Source organism: Monopterus albus, unplaced genomic scaffold, assembly GCF_001952655.1.
Source record: "Monopterus albus unplaced genomic scaffold, M_albus_1.0 scaffold69.1, whole genome shotgun sequence".
NCBI classification, from domain to species: Eukaryota; Metazoa; Chordata; class Actinopteri; order Synbranchiformes; family Synbranchidae; genus Monopterus; species Monopterus albus.
The window spans coordinates 1,447,236-1,462,739 of NW_018127949.1; the positions used below are offsets into that span (position 1 = coordinate 1,447,236).

At 39.7% G+C, this 15,504-nt stretch overlaps 2 protein-coding genes across 5 annotated transcripts in view; both read left to right on the top strand.

Annotated features, from left to right (window-relative positions):
• Window positions 1–5,265, top strand: part of LOC109963013 (synaptic vesicle membrane protein VAT-1 homolog) — an 8,958-nt gene extending 3,693 nt beyond the window's left edge. Inside the window, exons 2-6 of the mRNA XM_020605244.1 lie at window positions 1,307–1,514; window positions 2,287–2,457; window positions 2,646–2,735; window positions 2,970–3,208; window positions 4,862–5,265. Coding sequence (XP_020460900.1) covers window positions 1,307–1,514; window positions 2,287–2,457; window positions 2,646–2,735; window positions 2,970–3,208; window positions 4,862–5,050 — 897 coding nt within the window. The 3' untranslated portion in view covers window positions 5,051–5,265. The remainder of the gene's footprint in view (window positions 1–1,306; window positions 1,515–2,286; window positions 2,458–2,645; window positions 2,736–2,969; window positions 3,209–4,861) is intronic.
• A 4,919-nt stretch (window positions 5,266–10,184) lies between these two features.
• On the top strand, window positions 10,185–14,059 carry LOC109963084 (probable phosphatase phospho1). Of its 4 annotated transcripts, XM_020605359.1 has the most exons (3): window positions 10,185–10,318; window positions 10,419–11,535; window positions 11,829–14,059. In XM_020605359.1, the coding sequence occupies exons 2-3, from the start codon at window positions 11,467–11,469 to the stop codon at window positions 12,630–12,632; spliced, it is 873 nt and encodes a 290-aa protein (XP_020461015.1). In that variant the 5' UTR covers window positions 10,185–10,318; window positions 10,419–11,466; the 3' UTR covers window positions 12,633–14,059. The 4 variants fall into 4 exon arrangements, with proteins under 4 accessions (XP_020461015.1, XP_020461014.1, XP_020461017.1 ...); XM_020605358.1 differs by having other exon boundaries at window positions 10,185–11,535; XM_020605361.1 differs by having other exon boundaries at window positions 10,188–10,512.
• Window positions 14,060–15,504: the final 1,445 nt, after the last annotated feature.

Sequence of the window (15,504 nt, forward strand, 5' to 3'; positions counted from 1 at the left end):
TCCAGAGGGGGGTGGGGGTGATTCATAAAACAGGAGATTGAGAAATGATATGAATCCAAAGAGGAGCATGTCATCTCAGTGGAAGTTTAAATAATAAAACTCACCAAAACTGGAACCATCAAGAGTTATCTCACCACGACAGACGTAAGCAAAATGTGCTCGTGTCTGAGTGTCTGTTTGAATGTTTGTCATCTTCCTATTGTCCCCAGTTTGTAGGCAGCAGGAAGTGGGCGTTGCTCAGATCTCATGAAGCCGCTTTAACAGGAAGCAGTGCAGCATTCGCAATCAGATTGGACTTCTTTCCTCTGCCCTTCACTTTTGTGCCAAGTTTCATAACCCTGACACCTTTTATAACAACACATCTCTGTGGAAAACAGCAACAGTCTAGGCAGGGACAACTTTTCCCATAGGCCACTTCTGTCTGAGCTCGTATGCAAGCAGCAAAGACACTGTTCAGGCAAATCCAGCAGGTTTTATTCATCTTTCATTTAAAATAAATGTAAGGTGATGTATCAGGGTGAAGCGTCTTTGACTGGAAAAATGATGCAACTGTTCTAATTTGCAAATGTTTTCAATATTTTAATCATTGTTCTAGCAAAAATGTTGATTTCCTAGTTGTTTTTTTTTTGTCAAATATGGCACCAATCACATAAACTGTCATGAGAGTTTGTCACTATTTTTGACATTTTATAGGCCAAGCGAGATTAAAAAAAATACTGGCAGGTAAATTCATTCCTTGCAGCCATAAGCTCAGTAGTTAAAAGATGTTTTCCTTATAAACACATTGAGCAACAAATTCATCATCATTGCTTTGTCAGGATGAATGTGTATGTTGTCAGAACAGAGCAGTGGTGCAATAACCGGTCCTCATGTGATTCAGCTGCAAAGATACATCAGATGACTTCCTGGCTGCTTGACCTCAATTCGCCGAATGCACTGTAGAAGAAAAACACAGCTTCACTGCCTAACACTTGAAACAAGGGCCGTGATGCTAATGCAACACAGGCTTAGAACTCCCTCCCCACCCTGCATAACCCTGAAAGAGTCAGTTCATCTGAAGTCCAAAAAAAAAAATCATATTTTCACATTACTCTTAATGGCCATGTTGCTAGTTTTGGTTTTATTTGTCCTGGTTTTGAGAATCTGTGCATCCACCCCGATACAATGGATGTGTGTAAACTGTTCAGGGTGAGGTGGTGTCAAGAACTTGACAAAGCGAAAAATATTCCTGCTTCTGGTTCAGTCTTTCAGCTGGACGCACACATTACTACCACCAAGGTCCCTCTCTTTCTGTTTTCTCCCTCAGGTGGGAGATCGAGTCATTGCATTGAGCCGCAGTGGCATGTGGCAGGAAGTGGTTGTCGTGTCTGCTGACCACACCTTCCCCATGCCTGAGCACATGAGCTTTGAGGAAGGTGCTGCTCTACCGATTAACTACTTAACTGCTTACTTGATGCTGTTTGACGTGGCTAATGTGAGGCCAGGCAAGAGTGTTCTTATACACATGGCAGCAGGTAAGACGCACTCAGTGCAGACAGATAAGCTAATGCAGTGAGTACAAATTTCTGCCCGTTCTGTCAAAATAATATCAGTGATATCTGACACACTGATGAGAAAACAAATGATGAAATCCCCTTGTCTTGAGCTGATCATTTAAAAAAAAAAAAAAAAGCTGTCAGCAGATACTTGGATGAATCACTCCAGAAAGTTGCAACCTAATCCAACAAGATTACAAATCAAATTGTTTCTTTAGGATTTTGCTTCTGCTGTTGCTTTTACATGTTGGCTTTACGGTACATGGCACAGCAAATAATATGGATTTTGTTTTGTGTACAGGTTTTTTGAACCCATATGCAGCAGAAGCAGTGCCATTTAGTGCAGAAATTAATTATTCATCAAATAAATCATCCAGTGAAAATAAATGGTTTATTTCAGTTTAATCAGTAGTCATTCAAGAAAAATAAAATATTTGTTGGTTGCTGCTCCTTATTTACTCCTGGCCAGGCACATCTCTGCTGTGTAGTGGTGGTCCCACTTTGAACGGGATTAAGTTTGTCTGGTCTTAGGTACGTGTGAGTCAGCCTAGGAAGTAATTTTATTCAGCCATTCTTTCTATTAGGTCATCACTGTGCTAACACTGCACTTAAAACCACTGTAGTTTCATTGTCTGATTAAATCACTGAGTGTTTCACAGAGGAGGTTGAAGTCTGTACTACTGCAGGAGAAAAGTCTGCATTTGCTGCTGTTCTCAGTCATGTTTGTGGTGTTGTCTGCACGTATCTGTAGGCGGTGTGGGTATCGCTGCCACCCAGTTGTGCCAGACTGTGCAGGATGTGACTGTGTTTGGCACTGCATCAGCCTCCAAACATGAGACCATTGCCCAAGGCGGCGTAACTCACCCCATCGACTACCGCACCAAAGACTACGTGCAGGAAATCCTAAAAATCAGCCCGACAGGTGAGAACGGACACTCGGGTCGACCTCTTGTGCTGCACAAAAAAAAACAAAAATGCCTCTTTCTCATCTAGAGAGTTCATATTTTCATGTCTTTTGTTTCTTGTATGCCAAGTTGATGTAGTGATATAAAAAGCTCCTTTCTCATTCTGCCCCATCTATTGCTCTTATTTGGTTCTGTCTCTCTGCAGGCGTGGACATCGTCCTCGACCCGCTGGGTGGCTTAGACACCCAGAAAGGTTTTAATTTGTTGAAACCTTTGGGCATGCTTATAGTGTTTGGTAAGATACAACAACACAGATTAACATTTTCCATGTTTTTGTGGAGTTTACCTTAATAAATCTACATTTTTATTTTATTTGAATGTTATGTACTAAGTGAAACTCAATATGAGAATAAGTTCATATTGTATACTTACTACAGCTTCATTCATTTTACCCATCACAGTTTCTCTACAGGATAACTACCATGATTTCTTCTCTGGGTGATTTCTAATCTGTTGTCTGTCATTCTAGGTGCGGCCAATTGTATGACAGGCCAAAAGAAGAACTTGTTGGCCTTGGCAAAGACCTGGTACAACCAGCTCTCTCTCAGCACCTTGAAACTGATGCAAGCCAACAAGGGCATCTCCGGCTTCCACCTGGGCAACTTAATTGATGAGCAGCTCGTCAGCAGGACGATGTACGAGCTGCTGGAGCTGTACAAGCAGGGAAAGATCAAGCTCCGCATTGACTCGTGCTATCACTTCGAGGAGGTTGGTGTGATTTGTTTTAAATGTAAAGGAGGTGCAACTGTTTGAATGTGCATGGTTTCGGTGATTGTATTGATATGAAACGGTCTACCTCCACTTCTCTGCTGCACCTCTTCACTGTTCCTATCAATTAAAGGCAAAACTGAATCTTTGCTGATTTGTTGCACATGGCTCTTAAAAGAACAGGGAACATTTCTGGAAAATCCTTAATAACATGAGATGTGACAGTTTAATCAATCTTCTCATCTAATGAGAAACAAATATATGTATTTCTCAAAATAATTCTCATAAGCCAGTTTGATCTAAATGTTTTCTACACTCAAGGTATTCACAGACATGGGATGAATGTCTCTAGAAGTAAAGACAGGAGGTCCACCGAAGCTTTTCCTGCTTCACAACCAAGGAAAACCAGTCCTAAAACCCGTTTTCCTATTTTCACTCATGTGGCAGATGATCAGACCTCGGGCTGTTGCTACATGTAGGCGATGGCCTAAACTGGTGCTGTGGCATTAAATACTAGTGGGGACCAGATCTTTATTGACTCTATAGGGACCTTTTTTTACAGTAATGGCAGATCATGGGAACATTGAATAGTTTCAACCATGAGGAGGTGCATTGACTTGCTGTTTTCTAAAGTAAGAAGTTGAAATCAAAAGCAGTAAATATCCTTGTGACATTTTAAGTTAGTGGCATGTCAAAACACATTTCACAACCTTTGTCTCCCTCAAATATTGGATCACCTTAATGATTGGGTGCCTAGCTAACTATAACAGAATTAGTTTGCAAGGCTGTTCAAGTCATTACAAGTGGTAATTTGCTGATAAATCCTGCTGTTCTCCACAGAAAACAAGGTATTTGAATCAGCTGTTTTGACATGAGTCACATGACTTGCTGTCGTTTTTGACCCCTCAGTGTCCCGACTCCTCTGTCTTAAGGGCTCTGGTGGGGACATCTGTGTTCTGACTTTCTCTGGCTGGTTTCAGCGGAAGACTGGATTAATGCAGGACAATCCCAGCCGTGTGTTTGGGAGCAGAAAATGAACAATAACTGAGTCAGGAAATTGTAGGAAGGGCAGAGATGCATAGATATCATTGTTTTATTTCATTAATCTTTCCTCTCATTAGTGCATGCTTAAGTACTTACAGCAAATCTTGTCTTTTGAAAAGTTTTGTTAACCAAGGAAATGGAATCTGGATATGCTTCAGTTTTGGACTGGTTATTTATAGGTGTGTGAAACGTATCGGAGGGTTAACATGTGAAAACAAATGTAATAACCCTTCTTGATGCTACCTGCTGAGCACCAAGCGACAAAGTTAGCAACTAGCTCCTGAACACAGTGAAACATTTAGCAGCTAAAGAACCAGATGACTTCCTCAAGAATTAGTGGAGACCCACAGAGAGTGAACATTGGGCTTAAATTAACCAACCATAACCAGTCCTTAGTTAAAATGTTGTATTATATAGCAGTGTGTTGCTATTTACTCTGTCTTGTTACAGCGTAAATTATTTTTCTCACTGTGTCAAATCTGATGAGGTGAATGTATGTTATTGTTGACTACTTTCCACATTTGAGCTGCCCCCAAGTGGGCAGATCACATCAGTTGATGCAAATTTAAAGTGCTCAGTGTACGTTCTGCTATTCTTGACATTCCCCAGATTGTCGACGCCATGAAGCGCATGCACGAGCGCCAGAATATTGGGAAAGTCATCCTTCTCTCTGAACCCAAGAAGGAAGAAGAGAAGCCAAAGACCAATGCTGAGCCAGGAGAAAATGTGGAAAAAACTGAATCTGTCATCACCGAGGAGGAAGAGGCTGCAGAGGAAGTTAATGCAGAGACGGACTGAGAGAAGGGTTTCAAGCACTTCCTTGTCAAGTTGTCAACAAAGGAAAGAAAATAGAAGAAAATCAAGATGCCAGGAATTGTTTGTCTTTGTCCCTATTTCCAAATGTGTATCAAGTTTTGTTGTTTGTTGTGCAATATGTTTATAATCTAAGGTTTATGTTGGGAACACTTGTGTTTTAAATAAAAGTTCACTGTTCTGTTGCAGTACCAAAGGAATAATGTATTCTGATTACAGATGACATGCCCCCTGACAACAGCTCAGAAGGAGTATCTGTAATAACCTAAAACCACGGCTGGCATGTATAGAATTGTCCCAATGTACTTTGACTGAGGAGTAAAACAAAATCTTGGTGAAAGTACACGTCATCGTGGTAAAGATTATCCATCGTGCATTTTATAATATGCCTCAGTGTAAGAGGAAAGCTTATATAAAACATTTCCCCCAGTAATGTTAACAGTATCAGTGTGTGCTACTTTGGGTTTTTATTCATAAGTATATAAAGAATATTTAACTATTTTAAGCGAGAACTGCCTGTGGAAGTTCTAAAGGTTTCATTAAAAGTTAATTTGACAGCTGATGGGTGGCGATCTTAAGCACCATTGTGACTAATGAGCAACCTGAGGATCACTCATGTGTGGTGGATAGATTAGATGGGCACCGTGTATCAAGTTTTGTTGTTTGTTGTGCAATATGTTTATAATCTAAGGTTTATGTTGGGAACACTTGTGTTTTAAATAAAAGTTCACTGTTCTGTTGCAGTACCAAAGGAATAATGTATTCTGATTACAGATGACATGCCCCCTGACAACAGCTCAGAAGGAGTATCTGTAATAACCTAAAACCACGGCTGGCATGTATAGAATTGTCCCAATGTACTTTGACTGAGGAGTAAAACAAAATCTTGGTGAAAGTACACGTCATCGTGGTAAAGATTATCCATCGTGCATTTTATAATATGCCTCAGTGTAAGAGGAAAGCTTATATAAAACATTTCCCCCAGTAATGTTAACAGTATCAGTGTGTGCTACTTTGGGTTTTTATTCATAAGTATATAAAGAATATTTAACTATTTTAAGCGAGAACTGCCTGTGGAAGTTCTAAAGGTTTCATTAAAAATTAATTTGACAGCTGATGGGTGGCGATCTTAAGCACCATTGTGACTAATGAGCAACCTGAGGATCACTCATGTGTGGTGGATAGATTAGATGGGCACCGTTTTAATCTTGAAAGTCATCTTGGCTTTTCTAAATGCTGTATATTTGCATGATATTGATTATTCACTATAACAAAAACTATAATTAATGCATGCAAATGTGTTTCATAAAATAAAGTAGTGATTCCTATAGGGCATGGATTTTCAACCCATGGTCTGTGGCCTGCTGGCAGTCTGTGAAGACATTGCAGATGGTTCCTGACCATGCAATAACATAGTTTCACTGTAGGAATTTTTTTTTATATATATATATATTGTTCCATGTATTAGTCCTTGTTTGTGAATTATCGGACCCTTGCAAATATATAATATTTAGACTTGCAGGATTACAATAGTGCCCATCTGGTGTATCCACACCACAGCAGTGGCCCTTAGGTTAGTTCTTAGACAGAATGGTGGTCCCTGGGTCACAGTTTCTTGAAAAGCCCTGCATTTGGGAAACCACATTATTGAATGTATGGTCAGGGACCATCGAGGGGCTGTGGACCACTGATTGAAAACCCCTGCTCTACCATAGTAAATGAAATGTACCCACCCAGTTGTGATGTATAAATAAACATTAGTGTATGCTTTGCTAAGAATAGTGGTAGTGATCTGTTGGTATGCACTACTAAAATGAGTGAGTTGCTTTCCACATACTGTGGATGTTAGACAGTACTCTTTATGAGAAATACCCAGATCATCTAATTGTACTTTAACTGTTATCTCACATATTTGTTCCAAATTTAAAGCCAGCTATTACCACTGCCATCAAGCCAACTGTGAATAACAATTAGAGGGACTTTCTCCACCTTGGGCCTACTGCCAAACAGTGTCAGGCCTTATGAAAGCAGGTTGTCTTTCCTGAAATTTGTCCTGTGCCTTAGCTACTTAATTCTTTTATTGCCACTTCAAAAATGAGTAGTGCCAAGTTTACAGAACTACAGTTTAGTGTGTGTTAGTGACTCCTCATATTCACAGGTTAAAAGGTGAAACGTTGTGTGTTTATGTCCAACTTGTCCTGATCATGCTTTGTATCACTGGGCTCAATACATATCCATTTTGGTGCTCTTACAGTACCTAGAGATGGATTATTAGGCTTGACGGTAATTCTTTTATGTTCGTGTACAGCATCTGTTTTTTGAACACATGACCTAAAATAGTGGTGGAGTTTACAGTGGGCTCAGTATTTCAGATGTTTTGTCCAGCTGTGGGTGTATTTCAATGCTGTGACACAGAAGAGGCTACTGAGGCACAAGAGGAAGAGTTTTCCATCCATCCGCCCCAAACCAGCTCCTCACATTCCTCTGTCCGCCCGCTCAGTCCTGCTTTCTGTCTCTGTCTAACATCTCGCACTCTCCTGCACACATTGTTTTGATTTCTGAAGAGCAGCCTACTAGTAACAAAGCTTTCCAGATCAAGTTTTATGTTATTTACATTTGTGGCATTTTTTTCTCTTGGTCCCTTGGACAATTATTAAGTTTGGCCAGGTTTTCTTGTCCTAGTATGAGGTAAGATCTGATGTGGATTTGGAGTGGTAACTGGAGTCTGATTGTTCGTCTTACTAAACTCGGGGTTTTTAGTCTTTATTTTAGGGTCTTACTCTATTTATTTATGAACCCACAAGCCCAAAGTTGGCCTGCATGATAGAAAGAAATGTTATCAACTGAGAGTTACAATTTTCAATGACCAAATCATAGAGGAGTTTAACTGAGGAGCACGTTGAGTCTTGCAGATGTTCACCACCAATTTTAAATAACTGTTGGTGAAGAGAAAACATAAAATACACATTGGAGTCTTCTAATCCCTCTTTGCTAATATTTCAGAAATGCTAAATTTAGGTCCTAAAGTATATTTCAAGTGTTTGAGTGCAGTCAAATGTAAACAGACGGGAAAACTAGCAACACGATTTCACTGTGTCAAAATATAGCCGCTGTAATCTAAAGTTTTTGTGTACAATGTGAGAAAAGTGCTGTGTTTCCTATAATGTTTACTGTACCTGATACATTTTCTGTCATACAGCCAGTGACATCTAGTGGTCAGTGAAAAGTGGTGCCTTTACAACAGTAAAATACACCCCATTGTTGCCTATGAACAAAATGTACTGTAGCCTGCTGTAATGTAAAACGTCATGCATGAAATAAGCTGGTTTCCGTCTACAAAAAGCAGAATATGATACCATCCTGTGTACAATCGCTCCTCATTTTTACAAATGTTGTATGTGTTAAGACATTACATTTGTTCAACGAAAGCCTTATAGAGTCCAAAGCTTTTAAGTAACAAGAAAATATTTGCCTTTTTTAATGTCATTCAAAGGTATCACTAAAAAAACTGCAACATTATTTTAGCTTTAAAAATGTATGAATATGTTGGATATACCCATTCAGGTATCCAGGCTTAAATGTTTCATTCATTTATGTTTTTTTTTATATAACTGTCATTATGCATGAGCTGAATGCAGAGCAACGTTGCAAAAAGTTTGAATGTGTTACTGCATTCATGATTGTCTTAGAACCACGCTGCCTTTTATGCACACTTGTATAGAACTGTGTTCATATGGCACTGACCTGTCTGCACTATTAAAGTACAGTCACATTAAATATGACTTTTACTGACCTTTACAAGAAGCTTTATTATCACATGACACTGACATGACATTTGACATTTACATTTACAACCTACAGCCTATTTTATCAGTTGTCCTTGACTGGATTTTATCAGTAACATTGACCTGGAAACTATTTTACATGGCTGAGTGTTTACCTTGAATATACACAACAACCAGCAGGGGTCCACATGTGCACGTGTAAGAAGTGACAGCTGCTGAACTGAAGAAACTAATGTATAATGGACAGTAGTATTTTTCTAACTTACAACTACAAGCATTAGGTTTTTCTAAAACACAATTAATTATCAGCATCGTCTTTTGAGCAGTGTGGATTGTTGTAGTTAAACATGTTTCAACAGTGAATTGTGGCTTTTCATAGACACAACACTGTGTGCTGTTGAGGGACCAGGTCTCTCTGGATTATCCTAAGAGGACTGGGGGTCAGCCTGTCATCCATGATTCAGCTTCCTGTTCTGCCCAACATGCCAGAACTTATGGGGAAGTTCCCATGATCATTCATGATTATGACTGAGTGATGTGGCATTTTGATGACAACAGTCATTATTATTTGTAGCTGAACAAAGTCAGCTGAGTTTAGGTTTGACAGTTTAGATGCCCAAGCACCAGACAAATGCAGATATTCAGATTTCACCCCTGAGTTGTATTCTTGTGATTTTTCAAACCATAAAAGTGTTCTTCTATCACTCAAATTTGTCATTCATTCAATTATCTCAGAATATTGTTAATGAACTATCAAAGTTGAGGATCGATTGCCACATATGAACCAAAGGGTGAGGAGTCTCAGTTGTTCTGATTCAGTGTCACGATGGAATTATGCTTATCCTCCTTTTCCTCTTTTCTATATCATAAATATTCCTATATCTAAACTCTGGGTGTTCATCTTCTTCTTATCTCACTCAAGTCTATCTAGCCCTTTGTACAGCACATACTTTACACAGTCTTGGGAAATTACAAGCTGTTCTTAGTTTAACTCTCAGCTGTCCACACTGAATAGCTTATAACTGCTGCAGCCACCGGAAATGCTTCCATGGATTTTTAGGGGGACTTAGCACAAGACCGAGTGACAAAGCAAAGCCTTTAATATACAATATGCAATATACATCATTGCACATGAGTAAGAAACAACATTCAGAGATAATATTTATTTGAAAGTGATGAAAGTATGACCACTGAAATGCAATAAGATTTGCTATTTTCTCCTTAACGGCTACTTACTTCCAAAACTGCAATTAAAATCATGTTCTTCTGTGAAGCTTTTAATCTGAAACGTTTGGGCGGAAGTCGTGTGTTTACACTAGTTTATTTGACAAAGTGGCTTTAAATTGGAATAGCCTCTGTGTGCTGCTATGGGAGTCTCCTTTAAAAAAAAACACCCTGTCGCGTCACTGGATGCGGTTGCCGGAGCCGGGCACGTAGCCTGCCATCCCCGCTCATACTCCCACCGCTGGTAGGCCTGTTTTCCCCTCTTCTTCCTAACATATCTTCCTTCTGCATCTTTTCTCTGTGCGTGAATTCGTTGTTTGAATCTTTGTCGCTCGGACATACAGTGTACCCGGTCACCCTGATGAGTCCTGACAGAGCCGCGCTAATGACTTTCAGTAACCTCTAACGTTACTGCAGGAATACCGCACCGCGCAGGGGGTAAGATTAGATCCCTTAGTGTGTAAATACCCTATGTCCTATTAATAATACACACTAGCTGCTGTGGGAGACCAGGTGGACCCTCACTTGGTGCAATGCGTCAGTGCAGCAAATTGGAGATTAAACCAAAGACAAAATCTGGTCTGTTTGTGACATGAACTGTCTTAAAATGGCACCTATACACTTTTTTCTGTGCCTTTAAGCTACATTGCGCAAAATTATTTTAAAGATAGATGTGCATCCTTATATAAAATCTCTGTATATATGTTAGGTTTACATTTAAAGGGTTTGAAGGGTTAAACTCTTAATATAACATGATTTATTTTTTTATGTATGGTTTTGTGGTATATTTTTTGGGGCACAAATTTTCGGTATAGAAAACCTGCGACCTAAGACATCTGTCACCAGTTTGACAACACATGCACAATGATTAAAACATGCTGCAAGGTGAGAAAACATAACCAAATGCAGAAACAAGGTGCAAATAGAGAAAACAAACAAATTGGTCTACAGAAACAAGATGTGGATACAGAAAACAAACAAACACAGAGACACTTCAAAAAGCACAGACAACAATGAAACTGTTTTCCAGGGACACTAAAAAGGTTTGATGTTTGCTATGGTGACCCAGTTGAAGTCAACTATCCAACAGTGGAATGAAATATACAGTCTCTGAAATGTAGTGGAGTAGAAGTATAAAGTAGTACAACTGTGCAAAGTAGATTTATTTATTCCCATCTCACCACTGCTGGTTTTGTCTTTACCATTTATGTTAAAAGTATGGTGTGACACAGCGGCTCAAGTTACAACATATGCCTGCAAAATTTCAACTATGTAAATATGGAGCTGGCGCTGCTCTGAGGTCTGGCCATATAAACAAATACCTAAGTGATTTTTTTCGCCGGCATTCTTAAGCAATGTCTGTGCGGGTGGAAAACTTTGATAAGGAAGTGTATGACTGTATATTGCATATCAGACACAACCCTGGTGATCTGTAGATTCTTCAAGATCAAAACAGTTTGGGTGAGTTTGAGTTTTCTTTCCTTTAGTGTAATGGACATCCTGTTTATGTGTCCCCTTTGTTTAATTTAACATTTCTCCCTTTCCTTTCCTCTTGTAAACATATGTTTCCCATATTAGCCTTATTTTGATGTGATGCATTTATATTGAACCCTGGACACTGTGAAAAGTCTTTTTGGCATCTTTGCACTACCACTTTATTTTTAAAGTGTAATAAAACAGTAGCGTGCTCCTCACAGTCAGTTGTCCCTGACAAAGACAAAAACTTACCGCTTCCTCCCACTTGTTTTTCTTAGAGAGGTACCACCACTCACCATTTTCTCCATACACCAAAGATGACAGCTCACACGGCGGCAAAGGACCAGCGTTTTTTGGTGTTTTTCGACTTTGATGAGACCATCATCAATGAAAACAGTGACGATGCTGTGGTACGTGCTTTGCCGGGCCAACAGCTCCCTGACTGGCTGAAGAACAGCTACAGGGAGGGGCACTACAACGAGCACATGCAAAAGGTCTTGGCCTATATGGCAGACGAGGGTGTGACTGAGGACTCCATCCATTCAGTAGTGGAGAAGATCCCTCCAGCACCTGGACTCCTGAACCTCTTCCAGTATCTGCAGAGCCACCAGCAGGACTTTGAGATCGTGGTGGTCTCTGATGCCAATATGTACTTCATTGAGACGTGGCTGGAGCGTGCTGGGGTGCGTCACCTTATCCAGAAGATTTTTACAAATCCAGCCAGCTTTGATGCAACTGGCCGGCTTGTGCTGCTCCCCTTTCACTCCCATTCGTGCTCCCGTTGTCCTAACAACATGTGCAAGCAGATGATCCTTAGGGAGTATCTGGCAAGCCGGCAAAAGAAATGTGGTGGTTCACCCTTCCAGAGGGTATTCTATATTGGAGATGGGGCCAATGACATCTGCCCCTCATTGGCTCTGGGTCCGCGGGACACAGCCTTCCCCAGGAGGGACTTCCCCATGCACAGGCTGCTGCTGAGGATGCAGCAGTCACAAGCAGCCAAGTTCAAAGCAAACATAGTTCCTTGGGTCAGCGGGGACGATGTTGTGGACTGCCTGAAGACAATAATGGCTGAGAGATGAGATGTGTGTGTGTGCGTGTGAAAAAGAGGGCAAGTATAACTAAGATGCAGCAGCATATGATTTTACCTCAGCCACACTTGGTGCAAGATGCAGCCAATCTGTGTGCACACTGTATATCGGAATCACCTGTATTCTTTCGTTTAGTAGTTTGACACTTTGGAAATATACTTATTTGCTTTCTTGTGATGAGTTAGATAAAAAGATCAATGCCACTCTGATGTCTGCTTACTTAGGAAGCAGCATTAGCAGTTACAAAGCAGCCAGTGTAAAATCCAGAAAGTTACTGCACCGGGTCAAGGAGTAGTTGGGCTGTCAAATGGCAATAGTCATTTGTACACTTCGGTTTTTGCACTAATTAAATAAATGACATATAATGTGTTCATTTAAAAAATGTATTTATTTAGGTTCCAGTCTTTAACCTAAGGCAAGATAATCTGCAAGCATATTTACCACACAGACAGGAGAGTGGTATTCTCATGCATTCTTTCCCTGCAAGAAAGCAATTGAGCGTATTTCCCAAAAAGAATATATCATTTTCTATTTTAACAGCATTTTCAGCACTCCCCATACAGAGACTAAAACCAACAAAGATTGCCTCTACCCACTGTTAATGTCTGTCAGTTTGTCACTCCTAGATCACCTTATTCATCTGTACTATAAACCTCCATTCAAGCTCAAAAATGATTAAAAACACATCAAGGAAGCACACCGCTGCCCTGGTTGACATGTTCCTTCATTACAAAACACCACACTCTAATAGAGTGTCTCAGTAGTGAGTCCTAAAACACAGAACTGAGTACTTCCAGTTTCTTCAGTTTGGTTAGATGCCTGAAAAAAAAGGCCAGCACATTTTCATGTTTTATTCTGTGACACATAAAATACACAAATAAATACCCAGCCGCGTCTCAAGCACAATATAAAAATCCCACTGGCTTTTTGTGGAGGGAACCAGAGTGATGCTAACTTTAGGCTGGCCTATGAAAATACATCCTCCCTTTGGCACTCTATATTTGTTAAGAATATTCAGAGATCTTGTGCATGGACATGTGATTCTTTCTTACTTCAGATGCTGTAAAAGGTTTTGGTCGCTCAGAGCCTTTGGGGCAACATTTAAAAAAAAAAGTCAGGGTCTGGCGTTTTGTAACAAGGAACCATGTCACCCAGTGCAGTGGTGTGTTTCACTGAGGTGTTTTTAATTGTTTTTCAATAACTATGGAGGTCTATGGTACAGACAAATGAGCTCATCGAGGACTGACAAATTGACAGACAGTGAGTAGAGGCAAATCACTGCTGCCTTTAGTCTCTGTATGCAGAATTCTGAAAATACTGTTAAAATGATTGGCCTTATCATTTAATTCATTAGTGTTACATGGACATGCAGTATAATACTCCCATTGGAATGCAAATAAAAAGCTCAGTGGTTAAAATGATCAGGATCATTAATGGAGATAGGTGCAGTATCGGTGATGCAAGTTCTAATTGTCAAGTTCAAGCATATCACCGTGTTTTTGAGTAAGGTCAGCTGTGACATTTTGCTTCACATGCACACTGAGAGTGTATTTAGTAATTTTGCTTCACATGCACACTGAGAGTGTACAGTATTTAGTAACTAAGAACAATTCCATGTTTAGGGGATCTCTATGCTGGCAGTTTTCTTTTCGGCACCTTGTACCAGGACTCGACAATGGACACATACTGCAGGTGGGATCAGGTATTATAGCACAGTCTAGGACAAAGGACCACACATGTTGTCAGGCCTGGCGTTGAACTGAGTAAGATGATGGAGACTCATGCACACTACCTGTGCTCTCATTACTGACACCTAATCTAGGGCTTGATTACACAATGGTAATCTACACCAGTGTGAGCTCCAGAGAGAACACTCTAGCCATATCCTTGCACTTTGGCCCAACTGTTATACCCTGTGACTCTGACATATTGAAAGAAAATACTGTAGTACTGATAAAAGACTGTGCTTAATGTTGGGGAGTATTTATATTCTCTGAAAAGTCCAATTTCTTCTTTATGTTTGAAGGTTAAAATATAATGTTGTGAGTGAAAGATAATAAGGGTTTCAGCCTCTTTGGTCTAATTGCATAATTAACTCAATATATACCCTCATTCTGCTTCACTAAATCCATGACGGGGACTGGGCAGTATTTTTAGAAATATAAAATAGGAGCACTTCTATTCACCAACAGGTTTTCTAAACTCCTATGATAATAGGGTGCACGTACTGTACATTAGTTGATTTCCTGGAGCCTATTTATGTTTTTTCCCCATGTTAATATGCACACAAGTAAAAAATTGCTGATATTAATCATGTCAAATGACTTCAGGCCAGAGGTACTATGAAGTGAAGTGTATTGTCACATTTGTTTTGTATTTTAAATCATTTTAACAAACTAAATGTGTGTACATATTTGTCAAGCCATTAAAGCTGGCAGCAAGAATGCTATTTGGATGCTGATGAAATCCAGGAAAGCAGGTTAATAATATGTTACAGTCAAATCCTGCTGGCCTTAAAAACAAAAGGATGCTGTCTAAATACTGGAAAGTTCCTTTAACCAGTGTTTTAGTTTCTCAGGGAGTAAAGAGGAAAGTGTTAACAAGTAAACATAGTAGTAATAATGCATGTTTATGAAAATTTGTTTATTTGCACTTTCACATTTGCTGCTCTAAGAACAAATTGTTTATTTGTGATTAAAAAGTGTTGATGTTAATGAGATGCCATCAATGCAGCAGTTTGACCCTGTAATTCCTTGATCAATATATTACTGCTTTGCGCTTAGCAGGTTTACTCCTTCTGATGCTAGAATTATGAACAATGTAACAGGAGTATTTATGTTTATTTGAATTGTCTGTGTACCTG